General features: G+C 33.7%; 2 protein-coding genes across 6 annotated transcripts in view; both read right to left on the bottom strand.

The window, feature by feature from the left end:
* The window catches only part of LOC109333953 (MAR-binding filament-like protein 1), a 31,580-nt gene extending 25,293 nt beyond the window's left edge, over positions 1-6,287 (bottom strand). The window contains exons 1-5 of one of the 3 annotated variants that reach the window (XM_019569540.1): positions 5,836-6,287; positions 4,592-4,635; positions 4,337-4,480; positions 2,428-4,072; positions 2,123-2,370 (exon numbers count right to left, since the gene is read on the bottom strand). In XM_019569540.1, the coding sequence (XP_019425085.1) occupies positions 2,237-2,370; positions 2,428-4,072; positions 4,337-4,480; positions 4,592-4,635; positions 5,836-6,112 (2,244 nt within the window). In that variant the 5' untranslated portion in view covers positions 6,113-6,287 and the 3' untranslated portion in view covers positions 2,123-2,236. Of the gene's footprint in view, positions 1-2,122; positions 4,073-4,336; positions 4,481-4,591; positions 4,636-5,835 lie in introns of those variants that run through there. The other 2 variants (XM_019569537.1, XM_019569535.1) reach the window with 2 other exon arrangements.
* On the bottom strand, positions 8,159-13,832 carry LOC109333932 (heat shock 70 kDa protein 15-like). Of its 3 annotated transcripts, XM_019569519.1 has the most exons (11): positions 13,730-13,832; positions 11,942-13,136; positions 11,325-11,555; positions 11,145-11,240; positions 10,816-11,019; positions 10,026-10,220; positions 9,777-9,923; positions 9,455-9,586; positions 9,338-9,355; positions 9,009-9,139; positions 8,159-8,785 (listed from the first exon to the last, which is right to left on the bottom strand). In XM_019569519.1, the coding sequence occupies exons 2-11, from the start codon at positions 13,109-13,111 to the stop codon at positions 8,593-8,595; spliced, it is 2,517 nt and encodes an 838-aa protein (XP_019425064.1). In that variant the 5' UTR covers positions 13,112-13,136; positions 13,730-13,832; the 3' UTR covers positions 8,159-8,592. The 3 variants fall into 3 exon arrangements, with proteins under 3 accessions (XP_019425064.1, XP_019425058.1, XP_019425062.1); XM_019569513.1 differs by lacking the exon at positions 9,338-9,355 and having other exon boundaries at positions 9,437-9,586; positions 13,730-13,831; XM_019569517.1 differs by lacking the exons at positions 9,338-9,355; positions 13,730-13,832 and having other exon boundaries at positions 9,437-9,586; positions 11,942-13,150.

Raw genomic sequence — 19,913 nt, 5'->3', positions numbered from 1 at the left:
CTTAAAATCGAATTGTTGAAAATGGAGATCAATGTGAAAAGAGAGAGATGAACAAGCGTGAATGAAGTTCAGTGAACTACGTCGTTTTGTTCTCTTACTTGTCGTTTTGGTTATCCTTAGTCCTTTACCTAATAGCATCCTCTTTAAAAAAAGTAAAAAAAAAAATATATAGATATTATATTCTTAAATAATAATTATAATATTAAAACTAAAACCTAGCAAGGCAATCTCTTTGACAAAGAATAAAGGCAAATTTACCCTAACTTTGCATGAGGTTTGAAGAAATTACACTTCCATGTCCATTAGTTTACATGGTTGTGTTTTTAGTTTTTTTTGGTACATTGAAAAAGAAAAAGCAAACTACAATGACGAGCAATAATCTAAGGCAAGATGAAGATGACACTCAAGGGGGAGCTGTGGTCCACACCATGAAAATAGTAGACGAATGTGAGCTAATCTTGACCAGGGTATCTGCCACTTTGTTCACTTCACGAGGCACATGCTTGATAGTCACGACCCAATCCAAGGACTTCCAGTGACGAATCTTCGTAACCACATCCAAATATCATGCAGACAAATTTGCACACCCACTAGAATGATTTGAACCGCTCTCAGACAGTCAATTTCCAGAATGATATTCCAGAAACCCTTGTCCCAAGCCAAAGAAAGACCTTGATCAATAGCCACAAGCTCAGCTAACACTGGGGAGCCTCCGCCACAATTTGATGAAAACCCTGTCAACCACCTCCCATCATGATCACGAATCACACCACCCGCACCCATAGCGTTACTACTAAGAATATAACTCCCATCCACATTAACCTTTACTTGGCCAATATCAAGACAAGACCACTGAACAACAGACGTGTTGTCATCCACGATCCCGTAATGCTGAATGTTATGTCCAATACTCTGCCAATCAAAGAAGTCATGGTGAATTATTAGAGCCAAGATAACATCCCAATTATTAGAGCCAAGATAAGACTCATTACACCATCTCCAAGTCCACCACACACCTCCCAAGAACAAAAGCCCAGAACGATGATTATAATTCTCCATAATCCAATGCTTGAAGGAAGGACTCCTCCAGAATGAAGGTGTAGACAAGCCAAGCCTATCCCAAACCAATCCCTACAATCCCTAAGAATATGCAAGAGAGTCTCCACTCCGTCATGACATCTCTAGCAAAGTGAACTTGAAGCTAAGTTCCTTTTAAACCGAAGTTCATTGGATGGCAAAGCATCATGAAGACCAAGTCAACACATAAAATTGACCTTCTCCGGTACGCGAAGGCGCCAAACCCAACGCCACACCTTATCACTATTACCATCATTAGTAATGTTTCATCTGGTTTAAACGTGTGTTTAGAAATTGGAATTGAAAATTGTATTGATTTAATCACAATTCATAAAGGAGAAAAAGAACATCTTTATTCTTGTAAAATCTACATGACAATGATACATATTTTTTTTATTTTTTCAAATCATTATTTCATTTCACAATTAGCAAATCTTCACAAAATTCCCACTATTGCATTTTACATTAGATAATGATGGTTTTAGGTTTACATATTTATAGGTTAGTTTTCAGTTTGATATCTTTTTCTAAATAAGTCCCATAAATTTTTGACGCCCAATAAGTAAATAAATATTTTTCATCAATGTTGTTAAAAAAGGTACATGCCATATTAAAAATTAAAATAAAAATGGGTCAAATTTAGATTTGATTAGAAGAAACAAAGATATCGCCTCTTAATAGTGACTTCAACATCAATTTAGAATTGGACGACGATAAAGATAGAACATGACATTGAGTAAGTTTTGAACTTGAAAACCAGATAATGGTGTTGAAGTGGATGAAGAAGTACCACATGTCAAAAATGGAAATGCTAAATCTATGTTAATATTCAAGTATTAAAATCGACATTACCTTATATTAGGAGTAATGATATATTCTCCTACAAAATTAGTATTTTAATACTTGAAACTTGAAAGCTTTTATTATTAATTAGTCATTTATTATTTAACTAATTCCTATTATAAACACTAAAATACTTTTCATCCAATAATTTAATCCATCCCACTCTAAATTCTAAAATGTTACTTTTCATCCATGAATATAAAAACACAAGAATTGCATTCTCAATATATCATAATACTCAAAAAAAGTATTACATAATATCATACTCCTAAAAGAAAGCAGAAGAGAATAAAAGGCTATGTTCAAGTCCTTTATATCATTGGTTGTTGGCCTTTCTTCTTCTGCTAGTTTTTGGTGTATTTATAGTGACTTTGCTTTCATTTTCAACTTCATCTTTCTGCACTTGTACATTATTAACAACACCTTTGTTTTTCGGAACCTTGCTTTCGCCTTCGTCTTTCTGTGGTTTTTCATTTGAAGTAGTATTGAACTTGGTTTCGGTTTCGCCTTCATCTTTATGCACTTGTACATTATTAACTGAAACTTTTGAAGAATTTATCTGACTCCTCAACCGCAATATCTCACCTTTGGCAACACTTAATTCCTCAACAAGTTTCTTTCCTCTATTCTGTAAACTCTCTCTTTCATCCCCGAGTTTCTTGATGATGTTTTGAGCATATTCGATGTTTTCCTGTGCCTCTTTGGTTGCATTTCTTTGCTCTGAAAGAGATTTGTTTAGTGCATCTTTCTCATTTTCAAGGCTAGAAATAAGAGACTCGGCATTCTCCAGTTGAGTAGATAGGATCGCTGCATTTCGGTTCATTTCTTCTAGTGACTTTGTAGCCTCTTTCAGGTGCTTTTCATGAGATTTTCGGGCCTCTTTGTATTCTGAGAATTGCTTCTCCAAATCACATAGGTCTTTGTTCAGAGAATCAACTAACTTCTTCTCTTCTTCCAAATCCTCAGCCGCAGTCTCAGCCATTCTGTATATGCCATTAACTTCTGTTTGTAAACTATCACGGCTCTCAATAGCAGCTTTCAGTTCATCGGACACACTTCGCAGCTCCTCTTGTGTTTTCTTCAATTGTTCCTTTGTTGTCGTAAGCTCACTGGTTAGCATTTCCGCCTCGTGTTTTGCATCATCAAGGCTCTTCTTTAGTAACTCTCTAACTTCATTGAGCCTAGATGAAAGCTTAGAAACCTCAAACTCGAGCTCTTTCTGCAATTTGCTTGACTCATTTAGTTGTTCTTCCAATACAGCAGCCTCATCTCTCGATTTTCCAAGATTCTCCTGAGCGATTTGGAGTTCATTCTTCAAATCATTATCTTTCTTAGATTCATTCTCCAGAGACTCTTTCAAATTTTCTCTTTCTTGAGTTAAATCAGCAATGATAACCCGGTTTCTTTTAGCTTCACTTAGAGCATATTCAAGTTGATCTTTTAGCCGATAAATCTCGTCTTCTTTTTCTCTTAGAAGGTAAGTATCCGAAGTAACCTTCTTTTCAGAGGTGAACCTTAGGTCATTGTATTCTTTTTCAATGGCATCATACTTATTCTTGGAATCATCTTTCTCAAGAGTTACGGAACTTATTCTTGAATTTAGTTCGTTTACCAATGAATCTTTTGCTTCTAGCTCCTCTCGACTTTTCAGCAGTTCATCTTTCAACCCTTGAATCTGCAATCGAGCATTGGATAAGTCATCCTTTGTTTGATTATTGGTAGAAGTCAAATTCCTCAACCCCAACTCCTTTTCTTCAATCAGTGAACTAAGATTCCGAACTCGATCTTCTTTGTCCTTGAGGTCCAAATTCAGCTGATTAATTCTCTCCTGTAAAGTTTCAATAGAATCCACCTTTCCTTTCAAATTCTTTTCAAACTCCTTCTTGTCTGCATCAGTCTTTGAAACCTTAGATTCAAGAGTGGAAATTTGTAGTTTCAGCTCCTCAATCAATTTTTTGCCACCTTTTACTTCCTGTTCCAAGCGACTGACGATATTGTTTGCCGAACTAAGTTCATTTACCAAAGCTCGCTGCTCTTCCTTTGCTTTTCCAAGTTTCTTGGATCGCTCCTCACGTTCATTCAGTAACTCGGATTCGTAGTTCCTCTTCAACGAACCAATCAGCTCTTCCTTTTCCTTCAATTTGCTGCTCACCTGTGCACATTGATCAGTAAAATATAAGCTTATACACATCGCAAAAACGAATAGTCCTTTTTCTGAAAAATGAAATCAACCATTCAAAATCAAATTAGATGAAAAGATACCAATCATGTATTTTTCTTTAATAAAAGAAAGGGAAGGGTCATTCTGATTTCCCTTCTTTTCAAAAAAGATTGTTCAGAAAAGCATTCCGAAAAGGCGAAAAACAAATACATGTCTCGTCGGTTTAAAAAATAGTAAGGGTGTAGATAAGCTTACTGTTTCTATTGTTGCAAGAGCTGTGGTCTTTTCTTTCCGAGCCAATGCATAGAGAGCACCAAGCGTACCACTACAATATATTCCGATTATATTCAGGAGAGACACAAACAGATTTGACTGTCTGTCATTTTCGTTGGTGGCTGTCTGTCCATAGAAGCTATGCAGTTTAGAAAAATTATGAACATCCGAAGGACAAATATGATATAATTAAAAATTTACATTCATGATTTGTGTCTAAACTTAATAGCAAGTCACCTCTGCTTTCCGATCTTTCTCTTGTGTCTTCACCTCACTTTCTTCTGAAAGGACGAAGATTAATAACATAAGTTACTACAACAACAGCAACAACAACAACAATCAAACCTTTATCCCATTAGGTGGGATCAACTACATTGATTGAACAAAGCCACAATACTCTATCATAAATCATATTCATTGATTACATTAAACAAAAAATACATAGAAGACAAACAGTTTTAAAATGTAACAAATTTTAGTCCACATCCAGCACTTAAAAGAAGGAAATGGAAGAAAACTAAGAAGCAAGGACTAGATTATGCACACAACAACTGAACAACATTAACCAAACCCTTTTCCCACTGATTGCAAGGACTAAATTCAGCATGATAATACATAATATGGACTGTTTAAAAAAGTTAAGGGACAAGAATATGCATAAACTGAAAACCACGCTTTTGAAACTTACAGGGAAGCCAGAAAGTACATTAAAGTCCCTTCATGCTTGACTTAATTACACTTGACACCAATCTTGTTTCAGAATCTAGGGGAGGATAGTGTAATCTCAATCATCACCACTTCAGAAGAGGTAAGATAACATAAATCCTAAGGAAGGTTGATATATTTTCTATGTGAGTCTAAATCATTATGAGTTATAGTGAGTCTAAATCATCACCTGCTACAATGAGCCCAAGTGCATGTTTGGTTCAGTTTTGTTTTTTTGGTTATTCGGAGGGGAAACCCCCGAATTTGGTTCAGCTTTAAGTTGTGGAAAATGCTGCTTATTTCTCATCAACCACATTATAGACCTTTCTAGCAATTTACCATGTAAAAATGATTTCTTTTCCACAATCCAGACTAAACCAAAAATACAAAATTATAATCAAAATCTAATTCCTCAGCTACACCAAAACACATTAATTTTATCTCTATGACCCAAAGTCCTTCAGAGTTATTCCACAATTTCACTCCTTAGGCTTTGGCCCCTTCATTATAAGTTATAACATACCCATAAAGCTTACCTCTAGTGTTGAACTGAAAGCACTAAAGGACTAAACAAAAAAACTGAAATTTTCCAAAGTCAGTGCAAACCCATCAATTTGGGAACAAGTTCAAGATTGCTAGACAAGCTATATATATATATATGTGTGTGTATATATATATATATATATTGAAAAGAATAAGGACATTGATTTGAAGATTCATACTACCCAACAAATATGAAAACTAAAAGCATAAGAGTCTTGAGCAAATAAACATACTTGTTGTTGCCAATTCTTCAAGTGCTTTGACTTTCAATCCCAACAATGGAAGAACATAAATACCCATCAAAAGTACTCTCCTCTTGTTGCAAAAAATGACACTACCAACATCATCATTTGGGTCTTGTCTTTGTTGGCTCATAGAAGATGATGCTATGGACATTGGAGTTCTGAACAACCTAGTATTGCATGCATTTATAGGTCGAGAATGAGAAGAACAAGGTAAGGGACAAAAAGGAGAGTGTAAGAAACAAGAGGTCCCAGACACATAACTCATCTTTGGGTTATTATATTCTAACAGAACTGTGGTACTCACAATGAAATAACTGAAGAACTCACTTTCAGTTTGCACTTCAAAATTCCAATGTTGTAGTGGAACATAAGTAACATTCTAAATCTATGGGTGTTGTTTGGTTTTTTTACATGTTCCTGGGTTCTGAAAATCCTCTGTACCTTTATATCTATCAGACTAATTAAAATGCATAAGAATCTTGGAACTATTATTCTTATGTTATCATGTTTGTATCTGAAATTCATTTTTAAAACTTTACCAACATAGATGTTATATACTTCTCATAAATCATCCTAAAAGTTCTCCTGACAATAAAAGAAATATGTCATTAGAAATTAACACATATGAAATTCATGTAGGTCATTTTGCTTTAGTTAAAAAACCTTTAAAGTTTATTTATTAGAAGGATATTCTGATAATCTGATGCAAAGAAAAGTCATTGCACTGAAAATTTTCAAACAATTTATTAACTTCTACATTGCCAAGTACTAATTATACATTACCATAAGTTTATGGGGTTTTCAGAATATATAATACATATTTCTTATAATGACAATATATAATTGAAAAACAATCGGATCTAAATAGTTTTAATAGATTGTAAATTGTTAATACATAAAATAAAGACAAGATAAAATTGCAATTTTATTACAATTGTACCATGTGATATGTGAATATTTTTATGTGAATCAGATGTGCCTCTTGCTAGAGACTAATCTATTTTGTTTATTTAGTATTAAAGTGAATTCTCCCTTTAACAAAAGGTATATGCTTTATATTAGACAATATTTGTTATCTCAAGTACTATTCACCCAATTATCTATTTTTCCAATCTTCATCCCCCTTTATCCTTAACACCATTTGTTTCGGTGAGAACCATAAATTGATATATATTTATTGTCCCAAAAAATAAGTTCAACTTATCACAACAAATATCATATAAAGTGATATAGTTTGTGATATAGTTTTTGAGACATCAAATAGGCAGATATGCTCTCATATGCATATAGCTCCACCTCTGAACTGTAATTGTATTTGAAATCTAGAATTCTAAATCTTGAACTTTCCTTTCATATTTCACTATTATAATTCAATAAGTAAGCAAGTTGGCAAGGATAGCTTTATCCTAAAGGGGTGGACATTGGGATGCCACATCAGAGGCAAATGGTTTGATGTAATTTTCATTTCAATTTTCAGGGCTCTCATTGGTTAAAAATGTGTGGCCAATGCCCATCTTCACAAGAGTGGAAAAAGCAGACTTTGGACTCTCATTTGCTACTGTTACCTAAACTTACTTCTGAATTGAATATTTATTTTTTCGATAAAAAAACATTTAATAGAGTCTGAAAAAGGTAAATATAGGTCACAAACCAAACAATTATATGATCACACCAAGATTCAACCTCCAAAAAATAATGGAAAATATTAAAAACTAATGTAAGTTGTGCCAAAAAACCCGACCAGTGGATACCCGTGTAAATATCCACAAAGGGTACCCGCAATAATAGCTTATGGGCGGGAGCGAGTTTTGTAATACCCGCCCCGTGGGTACCACAAATTTATATATTTAATTTTTAGTTAAATTTTTATATATATTTATTATTATTTTAAGATTATATATCATATACTTTATTATTATTTCATAATAAATTACTTACTTAACTATAATCATTAATTTATCATATAAATATCATATTATTCATGTAACAATTATTTTTACATATTGATTGTTATAAATTATATAAATATATAATTAAAACTAAAAACCCGTGGGTATATAAATATATAATTAAAACTAAAAACCCGTGGGTGCCCGCAAATACCCACTACCCGTACGGGTACCCACAAATATTGCAGGTTTGAGCAAGGGAAAGCACTACCCACGCCCGCCCACACCTGATGCCATCCCTATATGTCACTACCTAATCAACTTTAAGCTTTAACCATAACGAATTGTTGAACTCCATTTAAAGGGATAATAAATTCACAAAATGGCGTAACAGATGAAAATACAACAAAACAGATGAAAAGATAAAAAGTTATAACGCCAGGTAAATTGTAGTACTATGAGGGAAACAAACATTACAATTCAACTAATAGAAATTGAAATTGTACATAAATAATCTATAAACCTAGAGAACTTAAATTTGACATATTCCCACTAGTCTGGAAAGGCATACCACACATTACAATTTTCTCTTCAAAATCCTCTTGTGAAAAAAACAATCTGGATTCCACATAGCACCATAATATTAAAGAAAAAAATGGGCATCACCATAATATTGATTAAAACTTAAGCAAACAGAGGGCTTTATACCAAAACATTCAAGTAGCCAGCCACTCTCACTGTTAATCCAGCCAAGCCACTTTTTCTAGGTCCAATTCCATTTTCATATTCATATGCTTATCCAGAAGGTAATAGAGAGTAGAGATTACAGGTCTTGGTATGGCTTGAGAACAAAAAATTATGCAGAGCCTGTGTTGTCTGACTTATCAGTCTCCATTGGTTCAGAAGACTCTGGTGGGACCTCACCACCGGTGGCCCCGGCATTCTCATGAGTGTTGGCATTAGCATCCCCCTGAGGTGGTGGGGTTGCTGGTGTTGGTGGAGTAGCTGGCTTGGCGGGCTTGGGTTTCGTCATAATCGGCTTACAGAACCTGTGAAGAACACATACAATGTCAAACAGAAAACAGAATGAATAATTAGCCCAAAGAAGATACAATAAGAATCCAATGTTTCTCAAAAAAGTTCACAAGTAACAGCTAGTCCTTCAACAACTTGACTGGTTTATATATTTAAATACATTAAGGGCACATCAAAAGACTATTCAGTACCTAAACCTGAAAACCACATAGACACGGTAAGAACTGAAAATAGTACCTATCAACAGCCTCAGCTTTCTTTCTTATTTCAGCTGACAAGAGCACAGGGTTGGCATATTTTGGAAGTGAATCCTGCTGCTGCTTCTTCTCCCTAAGCCAATTCTCAGCTTCAACACATTCAGTTAAGACCTACAAAAACAAAAAGGGGAGAATCAGATTAAAGAATGTTTAGTAAGGCTTATTTCTGGACAAATAATCACACTTGATTTTTAAAATTCTCTTGGGGAGCTTCCAATTATATGATGCTTGGAATACAAAATAAGTTAATCCAAATAAAGACATGACAGTCATTAAAGAAACAAAGGCTAGATAACAGATGAGCAATACCTTCTGTTTCTCATTGATGTTTGAATACAAAACAAGCTAATCCAAACATGATCCGATAACTAATTAAGAAACAAAGGCAAGAAAATAGATCTGTGATACCTTCTGTTTCTCGTTGATGTCAATATGATCAAATTTGGGATCATTTGACACTGCAGCTTCTCTGTAACTATTAATACAATAGACAAACTGATCAATCACTGTACCTCTCTCCGTATATTCTTTATAACGCTCTTCAACTGGATCACCTTGCTGCAACCATATAATACTCCATTATGATTAAAGTGTAAAACAAGCATGGAAATATCTTAAACCACTTGTTCCGTCCATGCATACAAACACTGCAAACTTAACAGTAACAGGATTCCCTAATCCTATTTTTTGTACAACTTTTAACTTCGAAGGGGTTAATCAGGGATTCTTTTACACTGAAACTTCTTACCTTTTTTAGTTCTTCAAGTTTGGCAACATATACACCTTTAGTTTCATCTTCACCATCCTCATACAGCCAGTCTTCCACCTCCTGAAGTTTGGCAACAAAACCTTCCTTCTCTGGAGCAGTCACAAACTCTTCATATTTGTCATTAAGCTGAAATGATAGCAGAAAAATTAGTTTCAGCAATCATCACATGACAAGCATTTACATTTGATGGTTTGACCTTGGGTAAGAAGAAAAAAAGATAATCCCCACCTTGTTTCTCATGTCATAAACATAAGCCTCAACAGCATTTTTCTTGTCTTTTGTTTCTTCCATCACACGATCTTGCAAAGCCATTTCAAACTCCTTCTCTACAGCTTTCTGGACATCCACAGATGTCATTGCTCCATAAACTAACTCTGCTACAGGAATGTTTGTTTTCTTAACCTTTTTCTTTGGAGCCTGAACCTGCAACATCAGAAGCCCAGTCAGCCATATCATAAATGAAAGTTAACCATCCCAAATTTAACTGATTGAAGGAAAAAAAACAAAACATGCAGAGTACATAGTATGCATATATGGTTATCAGATTGTGTATAGGATGTGTACGACTTACATATAAACTGAAGCAGTAATCCATGTCAGTTGAACACACCATAGTATGGCACGAACACACAGAAATACCAAAATAAAAATAAAATGAGATCATATATTCAAAGTTCTTCTGGAAAATATTTTCAGTTTGGTTTAACATAAACTGTGGTACTATTATCCTACTTCAAAAAACTAGTTAGAGACAATTCATTCAAGATAGCCAGCCCAAATAAAATTAGAAACCATCATCTAGAACTTCTAGCCATGACTACCCATATACATAAGGAGTTGGCTTTGCATTGTGAAAAGCACCAATGCAGACACTGACAGGGCTACATAAAACCATAACAAGCTCAAAAACAAAACAAGATAATACCAATTAATGCCAGAAAATTCAACAGTGGCAGAAAGAATTGAAAAACAAAACGTTTCATGAATATGCTTAAATATTCCTTTCAAGAGTAACAACCTTGGTCTCAGAATCCGTTTGAGAGGTAACATTTTCAACCCCGGGTGTGTCAGCACTACCCTTTGCATCTTGCATATTAACATCACTGTCATTAGAGGTTGGAGGAGGAGCAGCAGTGGCAGGAGCATCATCAGTGTCCATCTTGGTATTTTCTACCGCTGATTCTTTGGAAACTGGAACTTCAACTTCTTCCTCTTCCAAGAGCTGAACAAAGCAAGCAAGAATTGTTAGATCACAGGAACAAGGGCTGTCAGGTTTACTACCATGAGTGCACAAGAGAACTTATGGCAGGAAAGAAAAACTGGTGACCAAATACTGAAAATACTTACAATTGCGGAGTCAAGGGACACAATTCCATGCAAATTCAAACGAACTTTAACCTTAATCTTTGCCCTTTCACTTTTTGAACTTTGGAAAGGACCAATCTGAATACACATGAGTCGAGAAAGAGGACTGTCAACAAGGGAGGAAATAAAATAAAGAAAAAAGATACTTGCAAACCGACTTACAGTATATGTGCTGATCTTAGTCGGTGTTTGCAGCCCACTCATATCACCACCATATTGTACATCAACAGAAAATGTTTCAGACCTGTAGAATGTCAGAGCCTTGATACTTGGTATGGAATTGCCCTTGGGGAAAACAAGGGTACTTAGCTGACTATCTGGTCCACTATCTTGTGCATCTGGAGCAGAACCTTTCCATGAGAGAGAAATTGAGAAAGGAAAGCTTTCGTTGACCTTCACAATAAGAAATAAAATAGCAACATCATACCAGGCAGAAATCATAATATATGAAGAAATCACTGCTGGGGCCTAGCAATTAAAAAGAACAAAATACACTGAACAAAGACTTGGCATTTGTAATTAAACTAGAGATATGTAATTAGACTAGCACAAATACACTGACATGCAAAATTTATAAAGGCATATACAGAGGCAGATACCAGAGATATGTAATTAAACTAGCACAACAAATACCAAATATTTATTACTAATAAAGAATTGAGCAGTTTATCACCAAATAAGTACTAGATACAATATCCAAACAAGCTTACACAATTAACTTGTAACATATGAGGGTCTCTTATCTAAAATAAAAAACAGTCCAATGGAAGCAACTTTACCTGAAATTCTCGTACTTTAAACGTTGGGCTAAGGATTGCACATTGTAAGGCACAACCCCTAGAAACACACTCACTAGCATTCATTGTTCGCCTAGGCTCCTTTCCGAAAAACTCTGTCAATATTTTGTTTATAGCTGGTACACGAGAACCAGAACCAACCACCTCAACCATGTGTACATTTTCAACTGTAAGGCCTGCATCAGCAAGTGCCTTCTCCAAAGGTCCTTTGACACGTTCCAAAATTGGAACACTTAGTTGCTCGAAGTCATCACGCTTAATGAAGCTCCTGACATCCTTATCATCCATTAAACACTCAATGTTCAGAGGTGCCTCAGGATTTGCACTAAGAACCTTCTTCAGCTTCTCACAAGCAGCCCTGAGCCTTAGAGAAGCCCTGGCATTCTGGAAAACATCAATCTTGTACTCTTCCTTAAATTTTGCAGCAAAGTGATGGAACAAAACCTCGTCGAAATCTCTACCTCCCAAAGACCTATCATATGAATGAGCTAGTATTTTCAGCTGCCCCTTTTTGAATCCAGCAATGCACACTTGCATGCTTGCATGTCCAATGTCAACAAAGGCAACATTTAGCGGATCATTTTCAGGAAGGTCTGTCTTATAAATCCCATAGGCCAAGGCAGTTGCAGTAGTTTCATGAATCAGGTGAAGTGGGTGCAAGCCAGCAATAGTGGCAGCATCCAAGACTGCCCTCCTCTCGAGATCAGTAAAATAAACTGGGATTCCAATGCAACAATCAACAACGGCGGCATTGAGATTTTTCTCAGCTATTTCCTTAAGGTTCGACAACATCATTCCAAAGACTTGGATTGGGGTAAATGCTTTAGCTTCACCTAAGTAGCGTGCATGAATCAACGGATATCCATCAGGGCCTTCGGTGACATGAAAGGGCAATGACTTGATATCCCGCTGCAATTCAGGATCAGAAAATTGTTTACCAATTAGCCTCTTAATCTGTGAGATGGAATTCTTGGGGTTCATCATAGTGGACGCAGCCCCAGCAGTGCCGATGAAGCGTTGCTTATCACCAAAGCATACAATTGCAGGTGTTTCACGCTTGGACTCATCATTGAGCACAACATCAATCCCCCTCTGCCTTGCAACCGCAACAATACAGCTTTCATTACCGAAATCAAAACCGACCACACTCATTTTTATGAATTAAAATTTGATCCGCCTGCCAAAAAAATCTGAAATTTGACAAATTTATCCACCACATTTAAATCTGGAAAACCTATTCATATAATAATATAAATATAATGAGTTCCTCGTACGGAACATATTCAATCTCTAGGATAGATCTGTACCATTAATTTCATATTAGTGAGTTAAAGTTAATAAGAAATTTGATTAAAATCTATGGTGGAGAGTGGAGACATGCATGCTAGAACTTTTCATAAAGATGGATAATACTAACTTATCAGCATCCTATTTTTCGGGCTTTCATCAAAAAATAGTACGATTGGAAATTTTCCCAGGTATGCCAAAGGGCACATTTTGACTTAATTTTTGATAAATTTGATTTCGAAACTAATGCTTTTACAAAAAAACATTTTTGAACTAAAGAAAAACGGAAAATACATTGTATATCATTTGAAGCTGGGAAATAAAAAACAAATCAAGTATACCGTTGCATTGAAAGTGAATTACTACGAAATATGAATAATATAACGGAAACTAAGAATTCCACATTAAAAAGCAGAGACAAAGAGCATGGATCTAAAATGAATGTGAATAAGTATGAATTAGGCGAAGGATGAAGGTTTTTACCTTGAAGAAGATAAGAGGAAATAACGAAAAATCGAAAATTAGGGTTTTAATTTGTTGTATGGTTTTAGAACAATCTCAGTGACAGTGTTATAGTGTTGCTTCTATTAATTTAGATTGACTAGAGGGGCCTCCAATGAAATTTAAAAATTTCTTAGATAACCTTTCTATTTTATTAAATTTGCAATTTGGATCCTATTGTACGGAACATTGTACTCATAGAGTCAGAGGTATTGTCATTGTGCTTCTAGAAACATCTATTTGCTGAATCGAAGGTATGCTTTATTTTATTTTTAAATCTGTTTGGATTTCGTTTTTACTAGTCTGGGCTTGCATGCTTTTTTTTTACTTTACCAAACTAGGTTTTTTTTATCTCTTCCACTTGCTTTATTCTATAGAGCAAAATAATAAGAATGTTTTTTAGGGTTTGGTGCAAATATCTATTACCATTCGCAATTTGGGCAAAGTTTATGGGGTTTGCCTATCGATCTGTACTTATTAGGCGGATATGACATAAAAATGAGTTAATTTGTTCTAAAATGTTCGCCCAACATGTTGTATTTGCATGTAGATATTTTAAACAGACAAAAGAATGATATGTGGACGTTATTATAAAATATTGAATATCAAATATGTAAATGTATATGTATTTTGTCAAATGTGAGAAATTGTGTTACATTTATTATATATACACTATTATTTTCTTATTATGTATATGCATGTGTATTTGTATATTATATATATATATATATATATGCATATGTATTCCTTTTGTATTTTGCATGCTATGCATATTTTATATTATATATATGCATTAGATTTTATATTTATTGTTGTATTTGTATGATTGTTTATTGTGATAAATACATTTGTGTATTTGTATGCAAATTATATATTATTTATTTTGTGTGAAGTGTATATAAATTTGTATATATATATTTTTTTAACTTATTTAGGGTGGTCCGCAGCCTACCATGCGCATGTTTAGGGTATGTAATATATGATATTTCATGCCCTCTTTAAAAACAGGTATATTCGTGTCCATCATAATTTAAATAAACAGTGTGTAGACACGGGCAACCCAAATTACCAATACTAACAATCAAGAGGAATTTGTACGAGTAGTGTTTATTTAGACTCATACTCACCTATATTTATGGGGATTATGTGGATAGTAAGTATAAATGATTGTCAACAAGTTTTGAGGATTAACTATGTATTTATATATTCTAATAATTAGTACAAGAATAATAATATACAATTCATTTATCACTATATTTTAATTACTAAAATTTATTATGAAATGATAATAAAATATATTATATATAGTATGCAAATAATAAAAAGTTATGATATAAATAATATTTATTAAAATATTATGGATATGCAAATATTCACAATATAATTATTAAGTATTTGTCTAGTAATTATTTATGATAATATTACCAATATGAATGAAGCTAGTATTTTTGTCATCCATATAAATTATAGAGTTGACATTGCACTTTAAAATTATAATCTCAATTCTAATTCCATTAAAATTAGAATTTGTTTATAATTATATTTGTGGGGTAAGTCTTCATGTATCATAATATAACTTTTGTAGGAAATATACAAACTTTGAATAGAATAGACATATGTTGTCTTACAGTTTGTGTCACTCCATGTGTTATGGATTTTTGATTAGTCAGAAAAATATGTTTAAGTTAAAATTTAATTATTAAGTATTTTTTGACTAATCATAAACTTATAGCACATGGCACAAACTATGAAATAACATATGTGCTCCTTTCAACATGGCTTGGCGATGTGCTGTTATTCTCGTGTGTGTTGTGGTTTGGTGATGTAGAAGAGGAAGATATATGGATGTACATCTGTTGTTCTACATTCAGTGTCACTCTATGTGTCATGATCTTATGATTGATTGAAAAAATATGGGACAACATATGTGCATACAAGATATACAATGGTTAAAGACAACTTGAAAATTTTAATTAGGACTAGTCTTATTAAATTTTAAGATATATCAACCATATTACTCAATGAACGATTGACTCAGACTATTAGTTAATTAATTAAATTTCATATTCCAAATTATTGAAAAATATTATTATCATAGAAGTTATAAAAAATATATGATATTAACTAATATGACGTATTAATTTTATATTCCAAAATTAAAAATACTATAATTACACAAGTACTTAACTAAACAAGCAATATGAAGATTTTACTCTTACAAAGATCACCAATAAATCACCATAAAACAATATAGCTTTCACACTTTAATAATAACAAAAATGCATAAATAATTTTAAAAACTTATTAAGCAACTAAGTATTTATTCAACATAAGCTATAAAATAACAAATACAACTACAAATAAATTGAAAGAATAACATTTTCCTCATAGTCACTAAATTTAGGCTTAAATGGATGAGTCGAATTGAGCTAACCAAATTTTGACAAGAAACTAATCAAATGAGTGGCATGAACAAATCAAATACCCAAGTCATAGTTTATATGATATATTCACCAAGTCATTTTTTATAACACTAATTGACAAGGAAGATGATTGTAATGTTTTAAGCATAAGGGTGACTAAGTATATATAACATTTGAAGCTTTCGTAGTAATTTACTCTATTTTAGAATAATTTGCTTTGATTCATTAAAATATATTTTTCTTCGTATTAATTTGGTCCTTAAAAAATTAGAAAACGCAAAATATCATCGAACATCATAAATGTGAATTAATTTAGTTTATTACTATTTTTTGGATCACCTTAATTATCATTAAAGACTAATTTGACTCTTACATCTTTAAAAATTAGCTTTTTCTAAAGATGAAAGTGGTTATTAACTCTAGTTCATATGCGTATTTTTTTTATCCGTAGATAGCCATGTAAGCGTTTCTCTAAAGCACAACAGCTAAGATATTATAATGAAGAACGTTGACCACCTGTAGTTTTAGTTCTATTTAATATTTTATAAAAAATATTATTGATTTAATTCTTTCTGATATTTTATAAGAAAATATTACTACCTTCTAATACTATTTAATATTTTATAATAAAATATTTGAAAAGATAATTAAACAGATTTATACTACCATTACCCCAACACGACAATGTTCAATTTACTTATAAATGAATAGTTAGCTCAGATGACTATCACATATCCCATTGTCTCAGTTCTATCATATCTCACTTATATATTGTCATGTGAGTTAAAAAATTCACCTCATTCTTCCACTAAAAAATATCTATTCTAGGTTTCTTGTGACCTTTACTTCCCCATCAGAACCTTCCTTTTCTTCCTGCATTCCTTTCGTCTTGCTTTCATGTGATATTTCCTTGCCTTTAACTCAAGATTCATTTCTTCCTTTGGTTGTTATCACTCTCTTTTTTATTTTCTTATCTTGAAGTTCTCTTTATCTTCTCTTTTGCCTTATGCACAATAACAAAGTTTTAAACAAGAGATAAATTAGTTTCTTCTCCTTTTTGGGTGTTTTCTTTGCTTCCCTCTTCATTCTCTCCTCATGGCAGATGTGAGTCCTCTTTTCTTTAGATTAGGATAACTTGTACCAACTAAAGGTAGAAACAGGTCATGTCAGATCAAACTTTGCCTTAAACAGATCAATCTTATATAGCAGTATATAAGAGTTTGAGTCTAACCTGTTAGTCTCTTTAAAAAAATATCAAACCCTATGTCTGACTTGTTTAAAAGTCTGGTTTGACCTGTTAGCATATTTAAAGACCTAATATAATATATAGTTATGAAATAGACCATCATATCTATATTTAAATAGACTACTAAACATACTTTTGGCTAGACACATCTAACTTTAATAATTAAATTATATTTTTTAAACATTTTTATATTAAAATTAATATATAATAATACTACTTATATTAAAATAATATAATTTCAACATTGTAATATAATATAATTAAATATGCTGACTCATTAGGTTTAATATGTCATTTGGATGGTCTAAAGCTTGACATGTTAACCTAAATAGACTTTTTAAAAAGCATAAACCTAACCTGTTCACGACAAAAGCCTGGTTTGGCCCAGCCTGCCATAGACCATTTAATAGGCTCCTGATAGGTAATCTAATCTGTTTCCACCCTTAGTTCCAATTTGGTGTCCCTAATCCTATCTTGCCCAATAAAAAAGTGACAAGGGAGAGAAAGAAAATGTCACCCATGAATATGTTAGAATTTCTGACAATTTATGGGTCACAAATATAATTCTATAATTGTGTATATAAAATGATCTTAAGTAATTAATTTGGTGGCTAAGGGCATATGTGTCATGAAATAATAATAAGTGTAGATACCTTCCGACAATTTCTGATTTGATGAAGGGACTGAATCAGAATTATTACAACTAAAGTAGTAACCACTACGGGGTTACTTTTATGGGTTATGGTCCCCATTTTTAGAGCAATGGGTTTTGTTAAGTAGGCTGATGAGAATAAAGAGAATTGTGAAGAGTTATCATATATAAGATAACACTTCATCACAATTCCATAAGGTAACTAAGCCAAGAGTCTCACAAAAAGATTCACTCTCACCATAAGGCACTATCTCAAGATCAAAGGCTTTCTCATTCCCCTCTAGAGAAGCATAAGGAAAACCATTCGGCGCTCTAACATCTGGAAGATCATCACACCCTCATACCTTCGAGATTACGAAATGGCTCAACAAAGTATGTTCTTCATCTTCACCATGAAATCATTTGAGGTTTCTTCGGTCTGGGTCATGGTCATTCCATATGGGTTTATGTATGGGCATAAACATTAGGTTATCGGAACGAAGCCATGACCATAAGGACTTCCGCATTCAATCTAAGGATTACGGATGGAGTAATTCTCCAACAAGTGGTATCAGAGCCACCCCAATTTGATTCATAAGTGAAATTAGGGTTCTTGCTTTTCTTCCCCAAAATCTGGATTGATTTAGGGTTTTAGGTTTTATTTATGCCATGGATCGATTAGAAAAGAAATTGATTGTTTTTCATGTAAATATATGAAGATTCGTAATGAATCGATGTTTTCTGGTGGTTTTTCATTAATTTTTGGGTGATTTTTCGAAGAACAGTGATGCAGAAATCGCACCGTTCGTCTTCTGTCGCAGTGCTTTCGCTCAAGCGAGAGTGTCTCGCCCAAGCGAGAGTCTCTCGCCCAAGCGAGAGTGGCTCGCCCAAGCGAGAGCTAAACAGAAGCATTGGCTTCTATTGTGCTTAAGCGAGAAGATCCTCGCCCAAGCGAGTATACGGGCGACATAAGGCTCGTTCAAGCAAGAGACATACAGAAGCATTGGCTTCTATTGCGCTCAAGCGAGAGAGTACCTCACCCAAGCGAGAGAGTACCTCACCCAAGCGAGAATACGATAAGTTTATGGGGCTTTGGTATCATTGTGCATTGGTTTTAATTGTTATTTGGTTGTCCATTAAGGTTGTCTGTTATTTCAAGTGAGCCAATTGAAGTGAGATGTCGCCAAAGTGACCTCTCTCATGAATATAACTCATAAGGAATATTACATGTAAGTGTGTATGATTATTCATGCGAGTATTAGCTGGCCCAAAGGAAAGTTAATATTTGGCCATAGATCATACACACTTGTGATGATAAACATGTTATAATTCTAAAGTTTTTAAACATGTGACTGATGAATCAATCCAAAGAGGGATTCGTTAGTTAATATGCCTTATTATAAGTGTTTGATCATTACAACAAGAGTACCACTTGCACTTAATATCACTGTCCAAAGACTTGATATTAATGATGCACTAGGTATCTTGATTTGGACATACCATTGTTTAAAGCATATTGATAATTTAAGTTGTGAGCATATTTTAATACTTGGTCTTTTGTCTGAATTAGCTACGTCAATTGCTTCTATATCTGCAAATTTGAATTCGGTTCCGGTCCTTAATGGTGAAAATTTTAAGGGTAGAGCAACCCCCTTCTCCTTTGGAATCTAGTGCCTCTGAAGAGAGGAAGGATTATGAGAAGTGGGATCGCTCTAATCGCATGAGTCTAATGATCATTAAGCGCGACATTCCAGAGGTCTTTAGGGGTACTATCTCGGATGAGATAAACAGTGCCAAAGCTTTCCTTGTTGAGATTGAAAAACGCTTTGCAAAGAGCGATAAGGCGGAAACAAGTACTCTGTTACA

This window comes from Lupinus angustifolius, chromosome LG02 (assembly GCF_001865875.1).
Source record: "Lupinus angustifolius cultivar Tanjil chromosome LG02, LupAngTanjil_v1.0, whole genome shotgun sequence".
In the NCBI taxonomy this organism is placed as follows: domain Eukaryota; kingdom Viridiplantae; phylum Streptophyta; class Magnoliopsida; order Fabales; family Fabaceae; genus Lupinus; species Lupinus angustifolius.
Note: the sequence above shows the minus strand (reverse complement) of the source record. Positions and strands in the feature narration are given on the sequence as shown.

Coding starts and splice junctions, on each gene's coding strand:
- LOC109333932 (XM_019569519.1), bottom strand. CDS start 13,111: ATGAGTGTGGTCGGTTTTGATTTCGGTAATGAAAGCTGTATTGTTGCG. Junction 11,020..11,144: donor TGTCCCTTGACTCCGCAATT/GTAAGTATTTTC, acceptor TGCTTTGTTCAG/CTCTTGGAAGAGGAAGAAGT. Junction 8,786..9,008: donor AAAGCTGAGGCTGTTGATAG/GTACTATTTTCA, acceptor TGTTCTTCACAG/GTTCTGTAAGCCGATTATGA.